Source organism: Lissotriton helveticus, chromosome 12 (assembly GCF_964261635.1).
Source record: "Lissotriton helveticus chromosome 12, aLisHel1.1, whole genome shotgun sequence".
NCBI classification, from domain to species: Eukaryota; Metazoa; Chordata; class Amphibia; order Caudata; family Salamandridae; genus Lissotriton; species Lissotriton helveticus.
The window spans coordinates 592,862,652-592,876,590 of NC_136073.1; the positions used below are offsets into that span (position 1 = coordinate 592,862,652).

A 13,939-nucleotide genomic window follows, 5' to 3' on the forward strand; every position below is an offset into this window, starting at 1 on the left:
AAGTAATGTAATATCGAATGTTAAAAATATAGAAAGTTAAAATATCGAAGTATATAATGTAGTTTATTAAAATTATCGAATTTTTAATAATATCGAATTTTTTATAGTGTTTTTTATGTTATTATATGTGTGAAAAGTGTGTATTTATGTTATAATTTATTTTAATGAATGAATTTTGTTTTATTAATTTTTGCGTAATTTAATTCCGTAGCGGGTTGTGGGTTTATAGGGGAATAGGGTGGGAAGTAATTTAATTATAATTAATTAAATATGTAAATTTAATTATTGGTAATCATTTTTAATTAATTGTTAATTAATTTATATTTGGTAATTAAATAAATTTTAATTGGCAATTAATTTTAATTAATTGATTAATTGCTAACTATGTTAATTTTACTAATTTATTTTCTGTAGTGGGTTGTGGGTTTATAGGGGAGTTGGGTGGGAAGTAATTTATTTATAATTAATTAAATATGTAAAGTTATTTATTGGTATTTATTGAGAATTAATTAATTATTTTTTTATGGGTAATTAATTAAATTTTAATTGCCAATTAATTATATTTAATTGATTAATTGCTAATTATGTTAATTTTACTAATTCATTTTCTGTAGCGGGTTGTGGGTTTATAGGGGAATAGGGTGGGAAGTAATTTATTTATAATTAAATAATTCAATTTATTTAATTGTATTTAATTTGAATTAATTGTTAATTAATTTTAAATTGTTAATTAATTAATTGTTAGTTTGTAATTAATTTGTATTAATAGGTAACTAATTGTAATAATTAATTTTAATTTGTAATTTTAATTGATTAATTATTATATTATATTAAATTGGCCATTATTTTTAATTAATTTTTTATAGATATTAATTTATATTTTTTTAAATAATATATGAAGTATTCACTTTCCCTACTGTTGCACTCTCTGGAGTGGGAATAGTAATTTTAACCCCTACGCTATCCAATGCTTTCCCTACTATTGCACTCTTTGGAGTGGGAATAGTAATTTTAACCCCTACGCTATCCAACGCTTTCCCTACTGTTGCACTCTTTGGAGTTAGAATAGTAATTTTTACTCCTACGCTATCCAATGCTTTCCCTACTGTTGCACTCTTTGGAGTTGGAATAGTAATTTGTACCCCTACGCTATCCAACGCTTTCCCTACTGTTGCATCCACTGGAGTGGGAATAGTAATTTTTACCCCTATGCTATCCAACGCTTTTCCTACTGTTGCACCCACTGGAGTGGGAATAGTAATTTTTACCCCTACGCTATCCAACGCTTTCCCTACTGTTGCACTCACTGGAGTGGGAATAGTAATTTTTACCCCTACGCTATCAAACGCCTTCCCTACTGTTGCACTCACTGGAGTGGGAATAGTAATTTTTACCCCTACGCTATCCAACGCTTTCCCTACTGTTGCACTCTTGGGAGTGGGAATAGTCATTTTTACCCCTACGCTATCCAACGCTTTCCCTACTGTTGCACTCTTTGGAGTTGGAATAGTAATTTTTACCCCTACGCTATCCAACGCTTTCCCTACTGTTGCACCCACTGGAGTGGGAATAGTCATTTTTACCCCTACGCTATCCAACGCTTTCCCTACTGTTGCACTCACTGGAGTGGGAATAGTAATTTTTACCCCTACGCTATCCAACGCTTTCCCTACTGTTGCACTCACTGGAGTGGGAATAGTAATTTTTACCCCTACGCTATCCAACGCTTTCCCTACTGTTGCACTCACTGGGTGGGAATAGTAATTTTCACCCCTACGCTATCCAACGCTTTCCCTACTGTTGCACTCACTGGAGTGGGAATAGTAATTTGTACCCCTACGCTATCCAACGCTTTCCCTACTGTTGCATCCACTGGAGTGGGAATAGTCATTTTTACCCCTACGCTATCCAACGCTTTTCCTACTGTTGCACCCACTGGAGTGGGAATAGTAATGTTTACCCCTACGCTATCCAACGCTTTCCCTACTGTTGCACTCACTGGAGTGGGAATAGTAATTTTTACCCCTACGCTATCAAACGCTTTCCCTACTGTTGCACTCACTGGAGTGGGAATAGTAATTTTTACCCCTACGCTATCCAACGCTTTCCCTACTGTTGCACTCTTGGGAGTGGGAATAGTCATTTTTACCCCTACGCTATCCAACGCTTTCCCTACTGTTGCACTCTTCGGAGTTGGAATAGTAATTTTTACCCCTACGCTATCCAACGCTTTCCCTACTGTTGCACCCACTGGAGTGGGAATAGTAATTTTTACCCCTACGCTATCCAACGCTTTCCCTACTGTTGCACTCACTGGAGTGGGAATAGTAATTTTTACCCCTACGCTATCCAACGCTTTCCCTACTGTTGCACTCACTGGAGTGGGAATAGTAATTTTGACACTTCTGCTATCGTACGGTAATAATATTGGATATTATTTAATTATATTATGTTACTATATATATATATATATATGTTTTAACAAATATGATTATACATTTTTTTATAACTTGTATTAATTATTATAAGGTTATTTAAGTATGTCTAAGTATATTTTAGTTATTAATTTTTAATATCAATGTAACATTGTTTTTAATAAAGTCGATATTTTTATAAACTATATTTTTGTAAACTATATTTTTTACTCAATATTTTTGTACTTACCTGTTTGTAGATACAAACTCGATATTCTGTCTGTCGATATTTTGTCACCAATATTTTTGCTAGTCGATATTATGTCGTTCGATATTATGTCAGTGATCCGTTGGCATCACCTGCAAACAAATAAAGTAAGTGGAAGCCAGTTATCAGTGTTGTAAAGTAATTTAAGCATAATTTCACTGGCTTTCAAAAATAGTAAAAATAGTAAACTCGTTATGAAATTCCTATGTTCTCTTATTTACTTCAGTATGCTCTTTAACACTACTTTCTTGAGAGATGAAAATAGATGCTCCGCTAGAGGAAGGATTACACAGGTTATAGTTTCCTCATTTTGGAGAAGAAAAGAGATTTTAAAAAATAGCTACCTTTGTGAATCTGTACTTCTCTCTCTCACATGCGCAGTTGTGCTCAATGTTCTTTCTCCTGTCACTATATTTACTGGCTTAACCGTAAGGAAAAATCCTCTAATCTCTGTTGCCTCTCTGCCACATTTTATCCAAACCAGCAAATAGCCAGAACTTGCCCATGGACGGCACCTGTCCCTTGGGTCACAGCAGGAAGGAACTCAGGGCCTGATTACGAGTGTGGCGGTCACGGTAGCGCACCAGTAGCGGTCTGCCGAATTATGACTGAGTTGTTACGGATGTGGACTGCCGGCTGTGCCAAGGAACCGCCAATCCCTGGTAGTGGCACAGCAGAGGCCCAATGTAACATGCTGAGCGGGACTGGCGCAGTCCCGCCCAGCATATTACGAGTTTCCCCACGCCAGCCTTTTCATGGGCGTGAGTCCGCCATGAAAAGGCTGGTTGTGGGGAAACAAAGGGGGTCCTACAGGGCCTCCATGCTCCCCCCACCATGGGGATGCATTCAGAGGGGCACAACATGTGCCACCCGTCTTCTTGCACTCAAAGTTCAAGCACAGCATGGACGTCACAGTCTATGCCCTGCAGGTACATTTTTGCTGTTTCCATTGCAGTGCCTGTTTTTCTGGCACAGCCATGGGAACCGCAAAAAGACCACCCGCGTGCACAAGTTGAACTCTTAATCAGGTAGGTGGTCCTTGAGCTGCTTTGGCGCAGCCATGCCGACAGAGAGCCGGTGCAATTGCGCCAAAGTCGTAATCAGGCCCTCAGTATCTACCTCACCGGGCATCTATGTCCAGTCACATTCAAAAGGTGGTCCGCAATGGGTGGTGCGCCTCCTCCATGGATTTGCTCAATGGTCACCACTACTATATGCTCTTCTTGTTTATGTGGTTGTTTTACTGTTTCAATCAGTGGGCCCTCTGTTGTTGGTCTTTCCCCGACATAGCTGGGAGTCCCGAGTAATGGTGTACTTTTCCTATCAGCACTTCCTCATATTCCTTTACCCAGCAGTTTTCAATGCTAAGAGGAGTACACTTCAGATTCAAAAGCCTGCTCCTTTTTACCACTTTCCAGTCTCTCAACCTTCAACCATGACTGACATCAAGTTCGAGACAGTTTATCTGACAAGCAAATATGAGCTTTCTGAACACACGACCGGTGGCATGCCAGAAATGGATTATAGCAGACAAAACAGTAAATGAAACCAGGGTATTGAAAACAGAACTTCTCTCAACTCAATCCTTATGTGATGTACACAGAGATGTGTAGCAAGAACGAGAATGCGGGGTCATCGAAACGGACATCTATTAGGACGACATGATATGGAGTGCACATCCATATAAACGTCATTACTCGAGGTAGACAGGAATAGAACTTAGCAGCTTCTATCTAAAACACATAAATGCTCACTACAAACGCCTCATTCAGGAAAAAAGTACTTTGAAAGACAATGAGGTGAATTAATCCTTGGGTATTTGATTACGTTTTCCAAGTGTTTTAAGTTAATCATTTATCTTGGACTCTTGGAAAAGGAAATGAAACGTTACAGTTATTTCCTTCCATCAGAGGAGAGCACCTTTAGGGAATGGGGTAAAAGGATTTGTAAGTATCTAAAAGAGTGTCAGGTAATGGGCATAAAACAAAATCCATTATAAAACAGAAACAAAATAGATTTGAACTTTTTATTATTAAAGCTTTAAATATGAAAAGAAATATCTAAACAAAACGGTAAAACAGCAGGCAGTATCTTCCATTTTCAAGGGAAGGGTCCTCCGAGTTTTTTCATCAGTCACTGAAAAGCCCTCATCCAAACCTCTCCCTTCACTTCTTGTTTAATGCCGGCACCGGAGGTCTACAGAGACGAGAGCATGGAGTCTTAGTGCCATTTTTTTCTAAAGAGGTTTCATCTTATTACTTCATGATGGAATCCATGCTCCAGGTCCCGAAGTGACCGGAAATCACGTCCTGCCTCTAGGCTTCCTGGCAGGGTGGTTACACTGGGTGACGGAAATCACAACTCCATCGCCTCTTCCTCCACCGTCCGACTCTCAGGCTCCACATACTTATCCTGAATGCCAAGGGTGCTGGGGAAGATAGGGTTAAGGAAAGAATCAGATAGCCAGAGTCTGGAACCCCAGAGTGTGTTAACTCAGAAGTGGTGGCCACCAAAAACTTGAAATACGCCAATTACGAAGGAAATGGAGAGGATCATACACTCAGAACCTGAAGAGTCTTTTAGCTATGAATGCTAAAGGATATAAAAATGAAATTAAGTTGTCAATTTTGTTTTCCCAACGTCATTCTAATGCCTCAAACCAGTGCTTAATTTATAAAATATAAAAGTAAGTGCCAGGGCCCTCGTCAAGAGGTTCCTGCAGCATGCACAACCCATTGCCCCCAACAGTGCTACCAATGACCGTAGAATCACACCTACCAACCATAATACTCCTAAAGGTGTGACAATTCAGACTATTCCAGGGCCCCAAAGATATAAGAATGGCTAGGGTGAGAGGTATTAGTTATTTTTAATGTACATTGAATTAATAAACAACTGTTGTTATGCTTATCTCTAAATAAAACAAACAGTGCCGCCATGTGGCAGACTGTCACAAGTGCTGGTGTTAGCAATTAAGTGCTTCTGCTGAGCGCCGGAAACCACTGGCTCAAATTAAGCACTGTCTAAAAAATTCAATGAAGAGCTTAAAACTCCACATAGTATTACAACAACTTTAATCCTATTACTTTGTAAAATATTGACCAGCTTTTTCCAAAACAAAATTGTAACAATCTGAAGTACCATCTTGACCAAATTCCTACCTAAACCAGCCTTAAGAGACCGAGTACCTTGTAACGCGTCCCCCACTAAGCTACAAAACCTTCAACTATTACAACCTATATATATACTTTGGGATGCTATTCATAACAAGTATTGGCAAAGCTGATAGGTCTGTATATAAATTACCAACAAATGTAAACACAGGCATTCACAAATGCTATTTGCATGCACTGTATACACAGAAGTTGTTTACCCCTAAAGCCTGCCCTATTGGCTTTGCCACGGGTGGGGAAATGTAGTTAAAAAAATATATATATTTCGCTTTCTGTGTAGAATGCATGTAGGATAGTATGGAATGTGACAAACAACATAGTTGAGTTTATTTTTCAGATTTACAATAATCCCATGTGCATTTTGATGGAAGGACATCCTGGGGCTGTATTACATAAAGACAGGGCACTTTGGTATTACAGAAGGGGCACGAGATGCTTGTGCAATAAGGACAGCGCTAGCTCATAGGCCACCCCCTCATTTGCACTGGGGCGAGGCCCCTAGCAAATGAGGGAATCGCTTTGTCTCTGCGCCCGCACTGTATTACTGAGGTGGGTATACAGGCAAACATGTCCACAAAAAGGTGTCATGGGCTGAAAGGGGGTCCCATGGACCTCCCAGGAATCCCCTAGCACAATGGTGCAGTATTCACTGCACACGCCTGCAAGCGGTTGAAACTCTCTTGCTTTTAAACAGCTGCTCCGTATTTTACATGATTGAGCTTCCCCATGGCAGCACAAGTTTGTGGTTGTCCTGAGAGTAGTGCATTCATCATAATAGAGTGCATCTTCCCTGTTTGCAGCTGGAGTAACTGTTTAAAGGTGAGCCATGGAGAAAACAGGGAAAAATCTGCCCTTTTAGTAATACGACCCCTGGAAAGCAGACTAATACATCAGCAGCTGATAGCATGAGGCGCTAGAGTAACAGATATCTGAGTCTAGCCTAGCAAAAGCCCACTCTATTCATATTTTAAAGTACTGCCAAATATATGTCATCCAAGTAGCTATGTTGTCAACTAGACAGCAAAAGGGAAGTTTACCTTACCTAAATAGTCCACATTTCTAAGAGTCACACACTAATATGTGGTATATTTTGATATTCATTGGCATACTTTTTTGAGGGGTCATTTAGAACACGTGAAAAAAAACAGTGACATCTGCAGAAAATGGTTTTCAGTGCATGTACGCTATTTGTGCATTAGGAGAAAAGTACTGCATTCTGTGCCTATTAGTACCAAAGCACAGGCAAAAAAGCTGGTGCCAATTTAACACCAATAATTGCCGAAAAAGAGACGAAAACAATGCTTGTGCATTAATCTCTAAATTTATGGTAATGTTATTATAACTGGTTATGGTAGCGGTATTACTGAATTGTAGTAGAACAGCAAAATATTCAATATCATGTTAAAGACTTCATTACTGGGGCGGAGCTCATTTCTTCCAAAACGGCAACGAAGTGCAGCTCCACTGTACATAAGCAGCAGATTGTAGTCCTCAAAGTTCTTCCACAAATGCCCAAGCAATGTTCTTCTAACTTTAAAGAGCTAAGCTTTTCCGTGCTGCTTGACAAGACTAAGGGGCCTATAACAACTTCCCTGATGATCTTCCCCAGAGTTCCTGAGCCAAGTGTCATTGATAATGTGGTGAAGGAGATGGCAATAGAAATAACAGGGGTCACAAGTGGGACCCTGAGGGTCACCCTAAAAATAAGGAATTACAGGAGGAATCAGTAATGTCATTCCCATTTCTTCCCAGTATGTCACCCTTAGGCTCTCCCCTGCTTTCAGCAGGCTGAGTCCTAGAGTGAGTAAGGAGATATTGGGCTTCAGGAAAGGGTAGCTTTAATAGGGACTAAAGTGTGTTCAGGGTAGGGTAGCATGAAGGGGCAATAAGGAGTTTTTAGGGTTCACAGAAGGGTAGTATTAAAGGGTAGTAAGAGCTTTTTAGGGTTCGTGGAAGAGTTGCGTTATGGGGTAGTGAGCTGTTGTAGGGGCTCAGGGATGGTTAGCACTAGGCTATTGCAAGGGGTGTGTGGGTTTAGGGAAGGGTAGCATTACGAGGTGTTTAGGGAGGGGTTACATTTAAGGGGAAGACATTCTAAGAGTTCAAGGAAGGGTACCATTAAGGGACGGCAATGGGGTTTAAGAGGAAAGGGCAGCGTTAAGTGGTGCTAAAGGATTTTAAGATTCGGGGAAGTGTAGAATTAAGAGATAGTAAGGAGTCTGTAGGGTCAAGGAATGGTAGCATTAAGGTGTAGTAAGGGTTTTTAGGGTACAGGGATGAGTAGCAAAAAGTGGTAATAAGGGATTTTAATGGTCAGTGTAGTGTAGTGTATTGTATTGTATTGTATTGTTAAGAAGTAATAAGGGTCTCTATGGTTAAGGGATGTGTAGCGTTAAAGAATAGTAAGATTTTCTGGTTCAAGGAAGGGTAGTTTTAAGGGGTAGTAAGGGTTTTTTGGGATTCTGGGAAGGCTGGCATTAAGGAGTAGTAAGTGTTTTTATCATTCTGGGATGGGCAACATTAAAGGGTAGTATAGGAATTTTAAGATTTAAGGAAAGTTTGCATTAAAAATAGTTAGGGGGTTTTAGGATTCAGGGAAAAGTATTGTTATGGGGTTGTAAAAGATTTGCAGGGTTCGCGGAAGGGTGGCGTTAAAGGACAGGAGGGGGGTTTTAGGGTTCATAGAAGGATAGCATTAATAGGTAGCAAGTCGTTTTGAAGAATTAGGCAAAAGTAGCGGTAAGTTGTAATAAGCGACTTTTAGTGTTCAGGGATGGGCAGCATTTAGGGCAGTAAGGGTTTTTTAGGTTTCAGGGAAGCTAGTGTTAAGTGGTAGCAAGGGTTTTGCAAGGTTCAGGGATGGGTAGCACTAAGGGGTAGTAAATGTTTACAGTGCTCTAAGGGTTGTAGTAAGTGGTATTAAAGGTTTTTGAGGGTTCAATAATGGGTAGCTGTAAGGGGTGGCAGGGGTTTTTAGGGTTTAGGGATAGTTAGCATTAAGCAGACCCCCCCCGAATATATCGGCCTACATTTAAAAATGTTGTGGCATTCCCAAACTCCGATCTAATCGTAAGTTTACAGCTGCGGAGGCTCCGCAGTGAGGGTGGAGAACTCTGCACATAAAAAGATAGGCATGTTGTATCTTCACTGCGGGGTTCTCTGCCCTGACTACAGAGTAAACTTACTAATCGGAGTTTGTGAATTCCAAAACACACATAAACTTACACAAAAGTGTACATTTACCTTCGTCAAGCAGGCCCTGTCTATTTTTAATATAAACATGTGCCATCTTGCTCACCTACTACATCAGACATGAAGATAGGAGTAAAGGGCCAGATGTACGATTCTCAGTGTTTGTGACTCACAATTTGCATTTTTTGTGAGTAGCAAACCCTGATGTAGAACAGTGTCTGAGACACTTTTTGCGATTCCCAAATAGGTTGCAAAGGACCTACCTCATTAATATTCATGTGACAGGTATTTTACGACCCTCTGGGAATGCCGGCACTCACAGGGATGGTGGCCTGCTGGGGTCAGCAGACCACCATGTCTGCGGCGAACAAGTTACTTACCTTCGGTAACAATATATCTGTAAGAGACATATTAGTTATAGATTCCTTACCTTAGAATTCCCCCCAGGCGTCAGACTAGATCTGGAGAATTGTTTTTGCAGCAGTACCCCTGCGCGTTAATAGATAGCACCGGTCATCGTGGTCGCCGGGATGACGTTACGGTATCTACTTAGACGCTGCCCTCGCGCGCGGACGTCAGTTCTTTACATGACATTCCATGCCAGAAGTGGAGAACCATGCAAGACACTGACCACTGGAGCACAAAACTAGGGCCCCGAAAGGAAGTCCTTAACCCTAGAAGTCAGTTAGTAGAATGAAGAGGATGGGTGGGGAGGGAAGGAATCTATAACTAATATATGTCTCTTACAGATATATTGTTACCGAAGGTAAGTAACTTGTTCATCTGAAAGAGACTATTAGTTATAGATTCCTTACCTTAGAATAGATACCCCAGCAATACCAACCCCGGAGGTGGGTCTGCGAACCAAGTTCACACCAGGAAGTCCTGGAGAACAAAACGGCCAAAGAAGCCATCTCTACGGACTTGAGAGTCCAGGCAGTAGTGTTTGGTGAACGTGTGCAGAGATGCCCACGTGGCTGCCTGGCAGATATCATGAAGGGGAAGTTCATGTCCCAGAGCAGTAGTCGCTGCCGTCACCCTGGTGGAATTGTCGCGCAATCCTACTGGAGGTTCCTTCTTTGCCAAAGAGTAACACATTTTAATCCAAAGAACGACCCACTGAGAGATGGTCCGTTTTTGCACTGCTGACCTTTTTTGGCACCCACATAGCCAACAAAGAGTTGGTGATCCACCCGGAATTGTTTTGTGCCATCCAGATAGAAAGACAGCGCACGTTTTGGATCCAGACGGTGGAGCCTCTCTTCCTTTTTTGAAGGATGCAGAAAGAAGGTGGGCAAAGTGATGGTTTGACCAATGTGGAAATAAGTAACCACTTTGGGAAGAAAGGAAGGTCTGGTTCTGAGGACAAACTTGTCCGGATGAACAGCAAGAAAAGGAGGCTTAGAGGACGGGGCCTGAAGCTCACTCACCCTGTGAGTAGAGGTGATGGCCACTAGGAAAGCAGTCTTTATAGTTAAAAGTCTGAGAGGACAGTTATGTAGTGGCTCGAAGGGAGTGCACATAAGATATGTCAGAACTAAGTTCAAGTCCCACTGAGGTATCACGAAAGGAATAGGAGGAAAGAGGTGAGTAATGCCCTTAAGGAATCTATTTACAATGGGGGACTTGAAAAGAGAAGGCTGATCAGGCAGCCGAAGAAAGGCTGAGATGGCTGAAAGATAGCCCTTAAGTGTGCCCAGAGCAGAACCCTGCTGGGCCAAAGAAAGGAGGAACAAAAGAACTTCAGAAAGAGGGGCAGAGAGGTGATCCACAGTCTTTGCTGTGCACCATGCCACACATTTGTTCCATCTACAGGCGTATACCGTCTTAACGGAGGGACGCCTGGCTGCCAAGATAACATTACAGACTTCGGGAGGAAGGTCAAAAGCAGTCAGCTGTCGCCGCTCAATCTTCACACAAGGAGGTGGAAGCTGGACATGTTCGGGTGGAGGACCATCCCCTGCTGCTGCGACAGGAGATCCTCCCGAAGAGGCATTCAGATCGAAGAATCGATGGCCAGATGTAACAGCTCAGGATACCAGACTCTTCGAGCCCAATCCGGAGCAACAAAAATTACCTGGGGCCCGGACGCTCTTGATTTTCTTCAGCACTCTGGGAAGAAGTGGTATAGGCGGAAAGGCGTATAGAACTCCACTCGCGCCGAAAAGCGTCGCCGAGCGAGTGCCGCCTTGGAAATTCCAACACGCAGACCTGCTGACACTGAGCGTTCTCTTCAGTGGCGAAGAGATCTAACCAAGGCTCTCCCTACTGCTGAAAGAGACCTTGCACCACCTCAGAGTGAAGACACCATTCGTGATCCATCATGCACCTGTGGCTGAGTTTGTCCGCCCTGGCGTTCAGTGAATCTGACAGGTGTTGAACCATCAGGGATATGCCCTGATGTTCCAGCCATGTCCAGAGGCGAAGGGCCTCTTGACATATGGTCCACGACCCCACCCCGCCCTGTTTGTTGCAGTACCACATGGCATTGTCCATGAACACCTGCACTACTCTTCCCCGGACAGAGGGAAGGAATGCCCGTCAGTGCAAGACAAATCGCCTGGAGCTCCAGAAGGTTGATGTGGAGCCCAGACTCCGCCGGAGACCAGAGGCCTCTGATCTCTGCCTCCCCATGTGGCTGCCCCATACCAGAAGTAATGCAACTGTCACCACTGTGAACTCCGGTTGGGGAAGGGAGAGGGATCTGACGTTGACCCACTCCTGGTTCTTTACCCACCATTGCAGTTGATGTGCAGTACCCTCCAATATCTGGACGCAATCGGAAAGATTCCCCTGATGCTGTGCCCACTGGAACTTCAGTTCCCACTGCAGAGCCCTCATATACCCCCTGGCATGATCTACCAACAGGATGCAGGAGGCCATGAGGCCCAGCAGCCTCAGGGTCATTCTGACCGTAAACCCGGAATAGAGGCTGAAAGATCGGAATCAAAGCCTGAATAACCCACGATTCGCTGCTCGGGAGGATAGGCCCAAAACTGCACTGTGTCTAGAACCGCTCTGATGAAGAGGAGCTAATGAGAGGGACTGCTGTGTGACTTTGGCACGTTGATAGAGAACCCTAGCGAATGCAGGAGGTCTGCTGTAGTCTGGAGGTGGGAGACGACAGCCTGGGGCGAGCCTGCCTTCAACAGCCAGTCATTGAGATAGGGAAAGACTGGAACCCCTGATCTGCACAGATGAGCTGCGACCACCGCCATCACTTTCGTGAACACCGAGGGGTGCTGGTAAGGCCAAAGGGAAGCATGGTGAACTGAAAATGCTTGTGGCCTACCGTGAACCGTAGGTAATGCCTGTGGGCCGGCAGGACAGGGTTGTGGAAATAGGCATCCTGCAAATCCAACGCTACCATCCAGTCTCCAGGGTCGATGGGAGACAGTACCCGAGTCAAAGTCAACATCTTGAACTTCTCCTTCCGGAGGAAGCAGTTGACGTCCCTGAGGTCCAAGATAGGACGCAGGCCCTTGTACTTCTTGGGTACCAGAAAGCAGTGTGAATAGCAACCACGACCTACTTCTGGCACAGGGACGTGCTCAATGGCTCTCTTGCACAAGAGAGCCGCAACTTCCTGTTGGAGAAGGGCCAGGTGATATTCCAACATGCTACATGTGATAAAATGAAGGTGGCATGGATAGAGGGGTAGTCTTGAAGGGGAGGGAGTAGCCCCTCCCCTTCAAGACTCCGCAAAAACAACCTGTCCGACGTGATGTTGAGCCAGTGGGGGAGGTGATGGCGAATACTGCTGCCCACTGGCAAATGCTGGACCTGAAAGGTCAGACTAGGAGGGTTTGGAGGCTGCTGCAGGGGGGTGCTGGTGAACTGGCCCGTCCGCTGGCCCCTCAACCCACGACGGTGGGATCCACGTCCTCGGCTGTGCAGAGGTTGGACAGCTTGCACAAGCCTGTAGCTCTAGGCGGAATGTGGCGGGGCACCCCTTCTGTAGCCACAAAAGGGGCGAAAAGCAGACTGCGCCGGGCTGGAGGTGGAAACGAGGCCCAAGGATCTGGCCGTAGCCCTGGAATCCTCAAAGAGCTCAAGCACGCTGTCTGCCTTGTCGCCAAACAAGAGACGGCCATCAAAGAGCATGTCCAAAAGCGTTGCGAGAACATTTCCGGAAAAAACAGTGGACCTCAACCAGGAACCTCGAAATCAGCAGCACCTGCGCAACCGTGTCCCACACCGAGTGGGAGTAACAGCCCAATAGGCATGCTGTATTCACCGACAGCAGACCCAAAATGGAGGAAGAAACCATCTTCCCAAGGTGGTCCAGCTTCTTGAATTCCCTATCAGGTGGTGAGTTAGGGAACACACCTTTGGATGTGGAGGCTTGGACTACCAAGCTCTCAGGGGTAGGATGGGAAGAGAGGAAAATGGAGTCCCCCGGGGCCGGACGGTGGCGTCGGGCAATAATCCTGTCCGCAGGAGCCCCTGTGTTGGGCTTGGACCAAGTGCCCAAAAGGATGACCATAAGGGTCTCATTGAACGGCAGCAGGGTCTCTGAGGAGGCCACTACCGGTTGTAGCACCTCTGTCAGGAGGTTAGTCCTGACAGCCACCGGAGGAAGCTTGAGGTTTAGGGCCTCGGCTGCCCTACGCAAAACCACTTCGTAAGATGCACCCTCCTCAGTAGCCACAGTAGAGAGAGACAGGTCTGGGGAGGTGTCCAGACCACTGGCCTCACTCAACTCCTCTCTCCAGTCCGGTTACACCAACTGGTCTGCAAGAGGGTCCACAGACCTCTCCCAGTCCTCCTCACTTTCTCCTGTGAGCCACTCAGGGCAGTAGGAAAGATCAGGAGAGAACAGGGGTATAAAAGTACCGGTTGGCGCCGGTCCCGACGTCGGGTGACATCGGTCCGGCACCGTGTTCTCATCG

The 13,939-nt window shown here is 44.2% G+C and overlaps 1 protein-coding gene across 1 annotated transcript in view; it reads right to left on the reverse strand.

The window, feature by feature from the left end:
- Nucleotides 1–4,694: 4,694 nt before the first annotated feature.
- The window catches only part of GPN2 (GPN-loop GTPase 2), a 134,203-nt gene continuing 124,958 nt past the window's right edge, over nt 4,695–13,939 (reverse strand). The window contains exon 6 of the mRNA XM_078668655.1: nt 4,695–5,110. Within this exon, the coding sequence (XP_078524781.1) occupies nt 5,038–5,110 (73 nt within the window). The 3' untranslated portion in view covers nt 4,695–5,037. The remainder of the gene's footprint in view (nt 5,111–13,939) is intronic.